General features: G+C 43.1%; 1 protein-coding gene across 4 annotated transcripts in view; it reads right to left on the reverse strand.

The window, feature by feature from the left end:
• The window catches only part of CCDC88A (coiled-coil domain containing 88A), a 201,545-nt gene that overhangs the window by 30,196 nt on the left and 154,966 nt on the right, over positions 1-16,383 (reverse strand). For all 4 annotated transcript variants that reach the window (XM_040429764.1, XM_040429763.1, XM_040429762.1 and 1 more), the window contains exons 17-21: positions 15,295-15,436; positions 13,708-13,884; positions 11,335-11,496; positions 10,192-10,469; positions 7,320-7,463 (exon numbers count right to left, since the gene is read on the reverse strand). In XM_040429764.1, coding sequence (XP_040285698.1) covers positions 7,320-7,463; positions 10,192-10,469; positions 11,335-11,496; positions 13,708-13,884; positions 15,295-15,436 — 903 coding nt within the window. The remainder of the gene's footprint in view (positions 1-7,319; positions 7,464-10,191; positions 10,470-11,334; positions 11,497-13,707; positions 13,885-15,294; positions 15,437-16,383) is intronic.

Consider the following 16,383-nt stretch of genomic DNA (forward strand, 5'->3'; position numbering starts at 1 on the left):
CAGTGATTGAGGACCTGCGATGATGTCACCATCATGTGACTAGTGCAGGAGAGGAAGGCAGTAAAGAGGAGAAGTCCTGGGGGAAGAAGCTGTGGTGATGTCTGCTACATGAGGAAAGGTAAGTGAAGGGAGAGGCAGAGCAATGCTGGGAGTTGTGGTTATTTAACTGGGACTGTATGTTAGGGCTGAAGGGAGGGACGTTATTTACATGGAACTGTGTGTTGGAGGTGGCTGGGGAGGGAGTGATATTATTTACATGGGAATGAATGTTGCAGGGGGCTGAGGCGGGTGATGTTATTTACATGGGACTGTATGTTGAAGGAGGTTGTGGGAGGGGATTATGTTATTTATATAGGACTGTATGTTGGAGGCGTCTGTGGAAGGGAGTGATGTTATTTACATGGGATTGTATGTCGGAGGGGACTGGGGGAGGCAGTGATGTTATTTACATGGGACTGAATGTTACAGGGGTCTGAGGGAGGCAGTGATGTTATTTACATGGGACTGAATGTTGAGGTGGCAATGTTATTTACATGGGACTGTATGTTGAAGGTGGCTGGTGGGGGGGATGATGTTATTTACATGGGACTGAATGTTGAGGGGGTGATGTTTACATGGGATTGCATGTTGGAGTCGACTGGGAGGGGATGATATTTACTTGGGACTGTATGTTGAAGACGACTAGGGAGAAGGTGATGTTATTTACATGGGACTGTATTTTGGAGGGGGCTGGAGAGATGGTATGATGTTATTTACGTCGGACTCTATGGCGGAGGGAGGGAAATAGTGTTATTTACATGGGACTATATATAGGAGGGAAATAGTGTTATTTACATGGGACTATATATTGGAGGGGCTGAAGGGAGGGGAGTGATGTTATTTGCATAGGACTGTATTTTGGAGGGGGCAGGAGAGATGGGGTGATGTTATTGACATGTAACTGTATGGTGGAGGGAGGAATATAAATACTGGGGGCACTTCAGGGTGAGCATTATAACAGTAGGGGGAGTATAAATACTGGAGGCACTGTAGAGATATTATAAATCCAGGGGACATTATAGGCGTTCTTATTATTACTGGGGGCTCCATAGGAGGGACTTATAGATCTGCCTTATTTCTACTAGGAGCACTATGGGGGCCTTATTACTACTGAGGGGTCTGTAGATAGCTTTATTACCACTGGGGGAACAATAGGGGGGGGGGCCTTATTAATACTGGAGGAATCTTCTACTAATGGGCTCACTCCTGGGGAGCGTTATCACTGTTGGGGGCACTGTAGGGGGCAGTATTACTAATTAGGGCATTCTAGAAGGGAATTACTATTGGTGGGACTATGAGGAGCACTATTACTATGCGGGCAGTATTTTTTCTTCAGGATAGTATTTGGGGGTATTGGGGAGCACAGCAAGCAGCAGGATAACACTGTGGGGACTCCAGGTTGGGGGATGATGACAGAAATGTGAGGAAGCTAAGATGTCTGTGTGTCACACTCTGCAGAGACGAGGCGGCTGAGAGAAGTTGTACGGACCAAATGGAAAAGATGATGACAGAGAAGATCTACATCCGAGGAGACGTCACCTGGAGGCACTGGATGTGACAGTTATGTGCTGCTGTATAGCAAGTACAGCAAAATGTGGTGTGGGGGGGGCGACTTAGAGAACTGGGCCATATTCATTGGGGCTTGGGCCCCAGACCTTTGAGACCATAGCAACGCCCCTACTTGATGCTACATAGTTATTCCCCACACAACATGCCCTGACTCTCCTGTCCACCAACCCTAAAGATACCTATGAATTCTAGCAACGCCCCTGAGACACTTAGGGATGATTTATCATGCTCCTGCATTTCGGCTTCAAAAAGTTATAAAATACTGCTTTATAAATTATTTAGTTTTTTTACACCACTCAATCTAGTTTTGAAACGTGGGTGGGAAAGTGGCCATGGTTATGCTGTCGAGCTGATATAAACCAGATTTATTAACTCTGACTTTTAAAAAAATGGTCAAAAATTTAGGGCTCATGCACACGACCATATGTATTTTGCGGTCCGCAAAAAATACGGATGACATCCGTGTGCATTCCGTATTTTGCGGAACGGGACAGCTGGCCCCTAATAGAACAGTCCTATCCTTTTCTGTAATGCGGACAATAATAAGACATGTTCTATTTTTTTGCTGAACTGAAATACGGACACAGAATGCACACAGAGTAACTTCAGTTTTTTTTTTGCGGAACCATTGAAATGAATGGTTCTGTATACAGTCCGCAAAAAAACGGAACGGACAAGGAAAGAAAATGCATGAGGCCTTTCTCTGGAAAAGGGATGGCGTACAAAGTGGAGGAACATCTCAAAGCAGAAGTTCTGGACTTAAAGATGCATCAAATTTGTCAAACATCACGCAACGTTTCACAAATTTGGTGCAGATTATGGCAACTCAGGCTCCTGTAAAACTGACATTAAAAATTTCCCTCATGATAAATCTCCCCCTTTAGATTATATTAGGAAATTTAGTATTACATAGTAATTTTGTAATGCAAGAATTGCTAGAATATACTGTACATTTTGAGCCTCCTTGGAGCATATGGAGGGGAAGGACTGCCGCCCTTATCTTTATTTTTATGTTCCACATTTTGAGAATAACTCACCCCAGCATGAAGAATAAAGTGCATGCGACGCATTATGCTTGAGCTAGATTATTTTTGTCTACTACAGATGAGAATTTTTTGAGCCTGTAAATTTAAAAAACTGCAGGTCTTTTGTATGGTTTTCACTGGTTATTACACATTAATATTGAAGAAAATTCTCATGGGGAATGTGTCACAGAATGAGCTGTACAAGCTGACGTGACACGGCAATTATTACAGCCAGCGTTGCTATGGAGAGGAAACCTGTCCCTTGTGTCAAAAATACAAAATTTTGCAAAAAACTAACAAAAACAAAATAAAACAGTAGATCGCACTTGTAATAACCTCTCGTCAAATGAGTATACAATATTCTACAAACTCTCCAATTATAAGTAATGCTAAAAATTATATATATATATATATATATATATATATATATTCGCCTGACATACATATTTTATAATAAATATTTTTGGTATTGTACAGAGGGTTTTCATTTTTGCTATAATGAAACTGCTATAGGACACAAATGCTGGTTATGTAGAATAACATCCCAATTTATACCCATGTCATTTCCCTTTTACATGTGATACATAATAATGACACTATTCTATTCTCCATGGTGTCCACTTATGTAGGAGATAATCCCGCTGATCGGAGCTTTCCAGCCTGCTGACTAGCCATGATGGGATATCTATTCATTACATTCAGCAGCAGCCTAGCAATTTACTGGTCACAAGTGCTCCTGCAATGCATTCTTCTTTAGGGTGCATTCACACACCGTATGTATTTTGCGCTCCGCAAAACACAAATCTACAATAAATACGGATGACATCTATGTGACGTCCATGTTTTTTGCGGATCCATTGTAACAATGCCCATTCTTGTTCACAAAATGGACAAGAATAGGACATGTTCTCACGGAAATGACATACGGATACGTACAGCACACTGTGTTCTGTGCACATTTTTTGCAGACCCATTGAAATTAACGGGTCCGCATCCTATTTGCAAAAAATGTGGATCAGATGCGGACGAAAAATACAGTTATGTAACTGGGCCTTAATGTAATGTCAAAATATTCTTATACTGACCAGGTTTTTTCTACTCCTAGTAGGTTATAACAAGTTAGGGTCCATTCACACATCCGTGTGTGTTTTGCGGATCCGCAAAACACGGAAACCGGCAATGTGCGTTCCTCATTTTGCGGACCGCACATCGCCAGCACTAATAGAATATTCCTATTCTTGTCCGCAATTGGGGACAAGAATAGGACATGTTCTATTTTGTTTCGGGAACGGAATTGCGGACCCGGAAGTGCGAGTCCGCAATTCCGTGTCTGGGTAGCACATCGAAATGAATGGGTCCGCAAAATGCGGAACGAAATTGCGGACGTGTGAATGGACCCTTATTCTAACAAGTTATTATAACGGTTGGGGGTCTGACAGCTGGGACCCCACGATCACAAGATGGGAAAAATAGAGCAGCAGTGTGCATGCTCGACCTGCAGCTCCACTTATGTCAGGGGTCCTTGCAGGGTACAGGGTCCCTGCCCCCGTGATCAATAGGGTTCACAGCAGTTGGACCCCCACCAACCTGATCATTGTCATCCTGTGGATGGGGAATAGCCTGTTACAACTAGAACACCCCTATAAAGGGGTTATCTTTTTTTTTTTAAAACAGCACCACCCTTTGTCCATGGCTGCGGTTGGTATTGCAGCTCAATTCCCAACGCCAGACACAGCTCATAGGTGGGGCCATTTCTTATTACAGAGCAGACCCTTTTTTCTAAGGGCTTATTCAGACGACCGTATATTTGTGTCCACATCCATTTCACAATTTTGTGGAACAGATGCAGACCCATTCATTTCAATGGGGGTGCAAAAGATGCAGACAGATAGAACATGTCCTATTCTTGTCCGATTTTGCGAACAAGAATAGGCATTTTTATCATAGGGCTGACTGTTCCGCTCTGCAAAATGTGGACGGCAAAATGGATACAGTTGTCTGAATGAGCCCTTAGTGTGGACAATCCCTTTAAAATAACAGTCATTAGACCGATATCTGTCTGCAGACATCTTTTGCAGTCTATTAAAGAGAAAAGACATTTGGGTAATTCTTGTAATAACTGTTCATGGTGTCAGACTGCTGCCATTGTCTCTTCAAACCAGAATGGAAGTATACCCTATCATTGCTCTTCAGCATGTGATGAGACATTACCCTCCCTATAATATGTATTATATATAATGTACCTTGTGGGAGGACATTTAACCTGAGCTTGATTTAATAGGATTTTCAGATGATTTTGAAACATTATTTCCACCCAAAACTGGATAGCTTACTGAACAATTGTGCGGTATTAACTTTTTCTATTAGCTGTGTTTGGTGTTGCTGTACAACCCAGTAAATCATCTTCTGAAAATTGATAAAGGGATGTAGGAGAATAAATGCAAAACTGTGGAAACTTTACCAAATACCAGTAATTGTAGGCAGACATTACAAGAAAAAAAAATAATAATAATGATCGATGGGAGGGTTTTTATTTTTGAATTACCAAATGGCTGATACAGCCCAGTGATCGCAATGGCAGAACGTGACGTTCCTAGGTCACAATGCCAAATCTATAACAGGACCCCACACAGACACACTTGCTATGTACAATTTAGAACGCTGGCTTCTCCATATGTGGCAGAGGGGCTCTGCCAGGGGTGCACTACCAATGAGGTGAGGTGAGGCGATTGCCTCAGGCAGCACCAGGTAGGGGCAAGAGGGGGGCAGCGGAAGGGCCATGGGCAATGAGAGCTTCCATTGTGGAAACGCTCATCTCTACATATTCAACTGCCTCGCTGTACTCAGGACAGCAATCCAGTTGAATGCCGCGAGGGGGCATGGGAGAGATGTCTCCCTGGCCCACCGTTTCCTCTAATAGGCTTTAGTCCTAGTTCTTGTAGCCTATCAGAGGCCGGTGTCCTCATTATTGCACTGCCTGAGCCGGGCTGCATAGAGCTCAGGGCACAGACTAGAAGATGTCTGTGTCTTTCACTGCATCTCTGACAGCAGACATCCATTCAACTGGGGGCACTTAATGGGGGTAGTTACTGACACATGTTATAAGGGAGCAGTTTTTATACTGGCACATAAGGGGGCATTTTTTATACTTGGTGCACGTTATAAAGGAGCATTTTTGTACTGGCACACATTCTAAGTGGGCCACTATGGGGACATTTGGGGGGACACAAAGTTTTTTTTTTTGCACTGGCACACATAAGGAGGTATTTTTGTACTGCCACATATTATAAGGGAGCATTTTTGTACTGGCACACATTGCAAGGGGGGATTATTTTACTGGCAAACATTATAAGGGGTTAATAATTACCCCACACATTATAGGGGTAATTATTACTCCTGGGGGCAAAATGAGGGACATTATTACTATTGGGTGCACTCTGGCAGAGAATTATTACTATTGGTGGGAGTTTTGGGAATACTATTACATTGGGAGACACCCTGGCACAGTATCAGCTTAGCACGATTATTTTTGGAGGACACTACTAGGCACTACAAGTTTCGGGGACACTATTTGCTGGGCACAGTTATTTTTTAGGGCACTGTGTGCCAATAATTATTGAAGGGGAACTATCTGTGTGGTAATAGTATTTTCAGGGGGATTATCTGTTTCTGTAGTATGGTATTGGGAAGCACAGTGGGCACAGTATTAGAGGTGACAGGATGGGGTGTTCAGAAGGTGGGAAGAAGGATGGAAAAATAGTAAAATAAGATGTCTGTTTGTCAAACTCTGGAGAGACAAGAGATGGCTGAAAGAAATCATCATGGCGGTCTAGTCTGAATGGAGAAGATAAAGAAAGAGAACGTCTACATCAGAGTACACGTCAGTGGATGTAAGAGGCATGTGGCACTGTATTGCCCTGTATGTTTTTTTTAGCTCTGTATGTAATGTTCTCCAAGTATGTCTAACAGCAGGGCTGGAGGGAAGGGGTTAGGTTAAGAAATTGGCATGGGGGGTGGGCTCCATTTCAGTTTTTGTCTCAGGCAGCAGAAAGGCTAGGTGCATCCCTGGGCTCTGCACCCCTTATAGCCTGCTATCTCTGCACCTCTTTATCTACGATTCTGGATAAGGCCTCATGCACACAACCATATTTTTCTTGTACGTCCAATCCAGATTTTTTTTTCCAGATCTCACGCAGAACCATTAAATTTCTATGGGTCTGCAAAAAATGCGGACAGCACATAGATGTCATCTGTGTGCCTTCTGCATCCGTATGTCTGGCCCGCAAAAAAGATAGAACATGTCCTATTCTTGGCCGCAAAATGTGGTCCGTGGTCTCATTAAAGTTTACGGTTCTGCAAAATTTGTGGATAGCACACGGAAGCCATCCATGTCCCATCTGCATTTTGCGGATCCGTTGCCTGGAAACTAAAGGGACGGCCCCAATTTTTGTCTTTGTTTTTTTGTGGACATATTTTGCAGACTTGCAGAACAAATGCACAACGGACAGAAATGTGGAATCACGGATCCATAATTTTCGAGCCATAAAAATGCATCGGTCGTGTACTTGTAGTCTAAACACTACTAGACTGTTGCCGATTCACCAAATCGCTATAGCATCTAGAAATATTAGTCTATCAATATAACTGCACCTTGTTTAGTAAGAAATGGTTCTTAGCTGTTTTTACCTCTGATGCTCTTCGGTAAGTCGTTGATAATCTGAAGATAACATCTCCCGCTCCTTGTTCTCCTGCAACATTTTGGCTTGCTCCTCTTTTAGAGCTTTTTCCAGGTCTTCTAAATGCACTTTTTGTTTGAGCAACTGATTGTATCTGGAAGACAATATTACATATTTTATGACAATATTTTATGACACTGAATATTTAATCCTTAGACACTTCTGTGTGGTAATGGATAAAATATCTCTTAAAAGGGTTACTGCATGTTCAGCTTCACTTCAAAACCTTTTCCGCTTTGCTTTCTGGAACTCTGACAATGCAGCGCCTGTCCGCAGCATCACGCTCATTCCCAACAAACTACTAATCAGACAAAATACTGTATTTGGCCAAATCAGAATATACACAAGAGAATGAAGTAAGGCTTTATGAGGCTAAGCACGTGATTTATTTTTTTCCTGAAACAGTCAAGGGTTTTTTGGTTTTTTTCATCTCTGGATGGATGACTGTGTTAAAGGATAACAGTGCAGTTATGGTCATTGTGTCACTGCAGAGAGACTATACTGCAAAGCTAGAGAATCTTAAAAGGGGTTATTCCAGGGGTATAGTTACCATGGAAGCAGGGGAAGTGGCTGCTACGGGGCCCAAAATCAGGAAGGGGCCTGGGAGGGGGACAAATGGATTTATTTTCAGGGCCCAGGTGAATATAGTGCTTCTAGTTCTAGCGCTGGTATTACTCACCGCTCCCTGTTCTTCATCTCTGGGAGCCTGCACTGCACAGTTCTGGCAGCGCACACCTTCAGGACAGGACGTTGTGTGCGTAGGAGCACACTATGAACTGACGCTATGTGACATCAGGTCATAGGGTAGTGCATGCCTAGATGCAGTGCTGCGCGATGAGCAGAGGCACTCGCAGAAGGAGAAGAAGTGAGTATTATTTTTTTTGGTCCAGTCTAAGGTTTGTTTGAAGGGGACCAAGGTAGAGGGGGAACTTTCAAAAATTTGCTGTGGGGCCAAGTCAGTTCTAGTTATGCCACTGGGTTATCCCACGAGTAATGTAAAAATGAGCATCAGATATCATGTAGTACATGATAATCTCTTTCTAACAAACATAGAACCAGCCCTGTACCTCACATGGATCTAGAGATCTCCCCCATCTATTGTGGCAATTGGTCTACTAGATTTATTTCAAGCTGGGCACGGTGCACTTCCTCAGGGGGCATGTTCTTTCTTCTTAAAGGATGGAACTGAGCATGTGCTTCCATCTCAGCGAGCAGGACAGAGAAATTAGAAAAAGAGCAAACAGCAGGTGGCGCTATACAGATAGATTTAATGGAGTTACTGAATAGCTATAATACATTTTTAATTACATGCAGTTAAAAAAGTATTCAGATCCAGGTATTGGTTTTAAAAAATACAGAATATTTTTCATGGGAAACCCCTTTAATAGACAATGTTTAAAGAGTATAATATACTGCAATATTAAATAGTCTCCACCCTTAAATACAATGTTATATTTAGGGAAAGCTTAGAGGCTTACTACATACTGTTTTAGTGTTCAATTTAAAGGGCTTGTCCAGTTGCAAGCTCAAAATTGATATGTAAGTCAGTATCTACAAGGGAGGATTGCCTGCTGTAGATTTTTTTTTTTAGCATTTTCTCCTTGGCTCCTTATTAGCAGCTCCATTAAGGCTACTTTCACACGAGCGTTCGGGCGTCCGCTCGTGAGCTCCGTTTGAAGGGGCTCACGAGTGGCCCCGAACGCATCCGTCCAGCCCTAATGCATTCTCAGTGGAGGCGGATCCACTGAGAATGCATCCGCCTGCCAGCGCTCAGCCTCCGCTCCGCTCAGTGAGCGGACACCTGAACGCTGCTTGCAGCGTTCGGGTGTCCGCCTGGCCGTGCGGAGGCGAGCGGATCCGTCCAGACTTATAATGGAAGTCAATGGGGACGGATCCGCTTGAAGATGACACCATATGGCTCAATCTTCAAGCGGATCCGTTCCCCATTGACTTTCAATGTAAAGTCTGAACGGATCCGCTCAGGCTACTTTCTGACTTAGAAAATTTTCTAAGTAATAATGCAGACGGATCCGTTCTGAACGGATGCAAACGTCTGCATTATCGGAGCGGATCCGTCTGATGAAACATCAGACGGATCCGCTCCGAACGCTAGTGTGAAAGTAGCCTTAGACAAAGCTGTGACCTGTGACTACAGTTTAGCTACAGTGCCTACAGAGGGTCTGAGGTAGTTTGGAACACACCTCCTGTGTCATCATTGGTCCAGACTGCCTCTCTGCACCTGCAGCTCTGCCTCTCCAGACTGGCTCTTGTGTATAACATAAGTCTATCAAAAACTAAGGAAAGTTGATTTCCAGTACAACAATGGCCGACTGATTATAAAAAGCACATTACTTAACTACCAGCAAGATAAAGAATAAAAACTACACATATGCCGTGGCAAACGTATTACTAAGGAGGAACGCAGGTGACTAGAGGGCTGGAGGGTACAGCATGCATTAAGCTCCCTCTAGTGGTGTCTGCAGGAACCCAGAATTATGTAATGTAACTCTGTTTTAGTGCATGGGAAGTTGGAGATTACAAAAGCAGAGATCCGATCGCTATAACGAAAAATTAAGAGAATAATCAACACAGAATTTTTGATTTAGTTTACAAAATGTGTTTAGGGTTGACAGGAATTACATATTCTATAAGGATGCTAATCCAAGAATAGTAGAGGACAGCATTCCTGTCTGCCAGGAATAGACCCCTTTGCTATATTTAAAACTTATTACATTAATGAAGTTGTATATTTTATTAAGAGATCTAAAACTGCCAGATACTCATGTTATATGGCCTTGAACAAAGTCTCACAAGAGACATACCTGTCTTCGAGATCTTTGTGTTCCACCTCAAGGTTTTTATGAGCAGACTTCAGGGTTCCATGTTTAGAAATAAGAGATTCATATTCCGCTGCTTGGCGCTCATGAACCTGAGCCAGTTTCTCATGATCCTTTACCAATAAATCATACATGGATTTCAGTTCTTCTCGTTCTTTCACTAGAGATTCATTCTCACTTTCTAAGCTTGACTGCTGGAGCAGGAGCTGGGAATTTTGGTTCATAAGTGAGGTGCTCTGTGAGTTCAATGTAGAGTTTTCCACCTGCAGATTTGGAAGATGAAGAATTTCATACATAACATTTCATCTAAAGAGGTTGTGTGATGATGAGGTCAACTGGTATGAGATGTGTCCAGAAACTGAATTTGGGGAGGGTCATGGGATGGAGAGAGAAGTGCTTGTGGTGCTGAGGTAAACAGGAGCAGATGGGTCACTAGGAACATGAGGCACAGACATTTTATAAGGTCATTATAGTATAGGTTGGCCTGAATATCAGATAGTGTAAATACCCTATTAGACTGCCTGATTTTCGGGCAGGATGAGCACCGATCAACGATAAACATATCGATAGGCACTCGTCTGCATCAGTCTATGATACAGGCCGATGCAAAGTGAGAGGAGGAGGAACGATTGCTACCAAAGTTGCTCCTCTCCAATTCAGTTTTAATGATTATTGATAGCACATCCCTGATTCCACAAGAATACGTTCTGCTGATAATCGTGCATCTATCATCCTGCATCAAAGATGCAAATCAGCAGACAAGCAATCATTAGTTAATCAGCCGATCAACAGCATAATTATACGGGCCAGTTATAAAGAATAAGTGTTCCTATGCTTGTTCCCGATAATTTGCCCCAAAACTGCAAATAATCTAAGTCTAATAATGATTGAAGGGTTTGTTCGAGATAGGTCATCAATACCAGATTGGCAGTGGTCTGACTCCCAGCACCCCCATCGATCAGCTGTTTTAAGAGGTAATCGCACTTGTGCTGCCCAGAAATAATGATTTACAAAATTATCGATAATGAATGTTCCTAGGAATGCTCCTTCCCGATAATTGCCCCAATCATTGGCCTGAGTAAGGGGGTGTTAAGACACCAGACAATATGTGCCTGTAAATCCGGTTACCTGAAGCTTGGCATTCTGAGTCTGTAGGTTTGTGTTCTGCTCTTGCAGTGAAATAGTTTGTTTCTGAAGAGCCATGATTTGTGCTTGTAAATTATCATTCTGTGTTTCCAGTTGTTTCAGTTGAGTTTTTAGGGCTTGCTTCTCTGCCTGCAGTGTAGCATTCTGAGAAAATGGAGAAAAAAGGAGTACCCCCGTAGGCATTAAGTTGACATACACTGAACAAAAATATTAACGCAACACTTTCGGCTTTGCTCCTATTTTGCATGAGCTGAACTCAAAGATACACAAAAGACCCATTACTCTCGAATATTGTTCACAAATCTGTCTAAATCTGTGTTAGTGAGCACTTCTCCTTTGCCGAGATAATCCATCGCACCTCACAGGTGTGGCATATCAAGGTGCTGATTAGACAGCATGAATAATGACAGGTGTGCTTTAGACTTCCCACAATAAAAGGCCACTCTGAAATGTGCAGTTTGATCACCCAGCACAATGCCACAGATGTCGCAACATTTGAGAGAGCGTGCGATTGGCATGCTGACTGCAGGAATGTCTACCAGAGCTGTTGCCCGTGCAATGAATGTTCATTTCTCTACCATAAGCCATCTCCAAAAGCGTATCAGAGAATTTGGTGGTACATCCAACCGGCCTCACAACCGCAGACCATGTGTAATCACAGCAGCCCAGGACCTCCACATCCAGCATGTTCACCTCCATGATCGTCTGGGACCAGCCACCCGGACAGCTGCAGCAACAATCAGTTTGCATAACCAAAGAATTTCTGCACAAAGTGTCAGAAACCGTCTCAGGGAAGCTCATCTGCATGCTCGTCGTCCTCATCGGGGTCTGGACCTGACTGCAGTTTGTCGTCATAACCGACTTGAGTGGGCAAATTCGATGGCATCTGGCACATTGGAGAGGTATTCTGTTCATGGATGAGTCCCGGATTTCACTGTTCAGGGCAGATGGCAGACAGCATGTGTGGCGTCGTGTGGGTGAGCGGTTTGCTGACGTCAACGTTATGGATCGAGTGGCCCATGGTGGCGGTGGAGTTATGGTATGGGCAGGCGTATGTTATGGACAACGAACACAGGTGCATTTTATTGATGGCATTTTAAATGCACAGAGATACCGTGACGAGATCCTGAAGCCAATTGTTGTGCCATTCATCCATGACCATCACCTCATGTTGCAGCATGATAATGCAAAGCCCCATATTGCAAGGATCTGTACACAATTCCTGGAAGCTGAAAACATCCCAGTTCTTGCATGGCCAGCATACTTACCGGACATGTCACCCATTAAGCCACACCAGATACTGACTGGTTTTCTGACATCCCCCCAGTAAGGAAACTGTGCACATTTCAGAGTGGCATTTTATTGTGGAAAGTCTAAGGCACACCTGTGCAATATTCATGCTATTTAATCAGCACTTTGATATGCCACACCTGTGAGGTGGGATGGATTATCTCGGCAAAGGAGAAGTGCTCACTAACATAGATTTAGACAGATTTGTGAACAATATTTGAGAGTAATGGTTCTTTTGTGTATGTAGAAAATGTTTCATATCTTTGAGTTCAGCTCATGCAAAATAGGAGCAAAACCGAAAGTGTTGCGTTTATATTTTTGTTCGGTGTTTTAAGGCTATTGTCTTCTTAGAACCTTCTATTGCAGATTCCATCGTTTGTGACGGGAAAAAAACATCACTGTTAGCAACACTATATATGTTATAGCAAAATGGTAGACACCTGGGCAGAACCCAACAGACTCCATTGTAGGTCAGTAGGGTCGATGGGGCGTCGCCAATGCCCATTATGTAACAGATTCAGCACTATATAGCCGTTTTTTGACTGCAGACTATAAGGCTGGGTTCACACGAGCGGATGCCGTGCGTGGCATCCGCTCCGTGAAAGAGTGCCAAGACCCGATGCAGACTGCAGAGGCACGGAGCATTAACATGACTGATAATGCTCCGTGCCTCTCTGTGATCTCTTTACTACGAAATCACAGTTGTCACTGTGATTTCGTAGTAAAGAGGTCACAGAGAGGCACGGAGCATTATCAGTCATGTTAATGCTCCGTGCCTCTGCAGTCTGCATCGGGTCTTGGCACTCTTTCACGGAGCGGATGCCACGCACGGCATCCGCTCGTGTGAACCCAGCCTAAGATTCAGGCACTTTTTAGCAAGATTGTTTCTTGCAAAAAAGTGCTTCTTATAGTCCAACCCTTTGCTGTCAATAATTGCCTGCTTGTCAGAGGAAAAAAAACATCTACTATCACACGCGCTCCAGGAACCATGTAATAATTATTCTATATAATTACATTTCACAATAATATTTCTGCAATGTATTCACACTCAAAAATATGCCTCACGTTTCTCTCAATTTCGATCAATCGATCCTTGAGCTTCAGCAGCTCCTTGGTGGTCTCCTGACTCTCCCTCTCCCATTTATTCACGGGCACAGTGTCATCCCCAGGCCTCGGAGGAGAGCTCTGTGCCAACCTCTCTTCTTCTTGCCTCTGTTTGAGGGCTTCATAATTTTTTTTCACCTGACGAAAAATAATACATAGTCAGCCAAAATGTATAAATTGCGGTTCTATGCAGTGATCTGGGGGGTGGTCGGAATCTATCACTTGTCTGTAACTAGGATTTGTGCGACTTTGAAAACTGACAAATACAATGCCAACAGGCATACATATGGTAGATGTGGGGTATTCATACCTAAAGGCCATTTTCCAAATAAACAGTAGCTTGAAGTATAAGTCCATAATGGGGTTGTCCAAGATTTGAAAAACATGCCTGCTTTCTTCCAGAAAACGCACCAGTCCTGTCCACAGGTTGTGTGTAGTATTCCAGGAACCCCCATTCACTTTAATGGAGCTGATCTGCAATACCAGGCACAACCCATGGGCAGGCACAGCATCTGGAAAATGTTTTCCTAATCCTGGAGCGCCTAGTTCACATATGTAAAATCTTATAGTTGTTGTCCAGGTTTAAAAATGGGGCCTGCTGTTATTACTGAAACATTACTACTCTTGTCCATGAGCTGCATCTAGTATATCTGCTCAACCTCCGTCAATTGAATGCAATGCCAGGCACAGCCTATGGAAAAGAATGGTGCTGTCTGAAGGGAAAAAAAAAAAAAAAAAGCTGATTATTTTTTTCTAACCAAGGGCAACTCCTTTATTGATCAGGAATCAGGATTTCTAAAAGTGACAACCACTACAGTACCCATAAGGTTGTATTAAATGGGCTTTCCAGGGTTTTATCATTGATGACCTTTTCATATGATAGGTCATTAATATCAGATCAGCGACTCTTGGCATCCTTGCCGATCAGCTGCTTGCAGAAGCCGTGGTGTGGAGGAAACGGGCACACCTCTATACACAGCCTGGTGGTGATGCCTGGTTATTGTAGTTCTATCCCATTCACTTGAAGCTAAACATTCGAATTCAACATTGTAGGACATTTTAAAGGGGTTTTTCCATCACATTATACACTGCTCATTTCCATGGTTACAGACCACCCTGCAATCTATCAGTGGTGGTCGTCCGTGCACAATATAGGAAAAAGCACTAGCCTATGTGCGCTCCCATGGTCCCGGCCACCAGAGAGGCTGATGCTTTTTCCTATAGTGTGCAAACACGACCACCACTGATGGATTGCAGGGTGGTCTGTAACCATGGAAACGAGCAGTGTATAATGTGATGGAAAAATGAATCCAGCCAGCAAAGGAAGCAATATGGACAATCACAATACATTAGTAAGTGCCTTGTATTAACTTTCTCTACATGATAAATGCCACTTATTGAAGTGAGACAACCCCTTTAAAGTCTTGTACCATTCTACTCAGAATCAAACCTATAATTACCCAGAATACCCCTGTTAAGACAAATTGGCCTCTTTCATGGTCCAGTTCAGGGGACAGTCCCTCAAAAATCTACATAATTTATACTCACAGTTTTCAATTCCTGGCGAAGCTGTTGATTAAAATTAGCAGACTCTCCTAACCGAGCCTCAAGAGAAGCAATTTTTTCTTCTTTAATTTCAAGTGACTTCTTTAACGTTGATTCTATTTTTGATTCCAAGAGCTTGTACCTGCTGCTTAAAGGGAATGTGTCATCAGAAAATGACCTATTGTTTACATCTGGTTTTGTATGTTAAACATATTTTTAAAATAATGTTTTGTGATCTTGACATTTTTCATGTCTATCTATATTTAAAATATATCTAAAATTCAGCAGTTTTCCGACGGGCTTCTGAGCTGAATCATATGCCGACACTACTTGTTCTACTGAGATCTCTTTTCAGCAGTCATCTCATTATCATCACACCTATAAATAGATAAGAAAGTTCCGCTATTAAAGTGGTTGGCCAAGTTATTTTTATTGATGCCCTATCTTCAGGATAGGTCATCAATATTAGATCGGCGGGGGTCCAACATCCGCCACCCCTGCCGATCAGCTGTTTGAAGAGAAGGCGCGCGCTGTGCCAGCACTGCCTCCTCTTCATTGTTTACCTGCTCGCTGTCGCACCTGCAGTGGTGAGCAGGTGTAATTACACCCAAGCCGTCCCATTATACAAGTGTATAGAAACTATTTGTCCCATTGAAATGAATGGGTGTAATGACACCTGCTCACCGCTGCAGATGCGACGGTGAGCAGGTAAACAATGAAGAGGAGGCAGTCGTGGCACAGCACGCGCCTTCTCTTCAAACAGCTGATCGGCAGGGGTGCCGAGTGTCGGACCCCCGCCGATCTGATATTGATGACCTATCCTGAGGATAGGTCATCAATAAATATAACTTGGACAACCCCTTTAACAGTAGGTGATGTCACAGCTTATGTACTCTCCTTTCTTGCACAAGGACCTCTGCAGAGAACACGTCTAGGAAACTCCTCCAAATACCAAAATGAATATCTCCTGTTCAGTGTGTCTATGGTCCATGTGGCTGGTGTAAAGTGGATGTCTAAATGCAATTCAGGAAGATGGCAGCCCCCATATTCATGTACATGCAATAAAATAAAAAATCTACAGTCAAAAAGTTA

Source organism: Bufo bufo, chromosome 4 (assembly GCF_905171765.1).
Source record: "Bufo bufo chromosome 4, aBufBuf1.1, whole genome shotgun sequence".
NCBI lineage: Eukaryota > Metazoa > Chordata > Amphibia > Anura > Bufonidae > Bufo > Bufo bufo.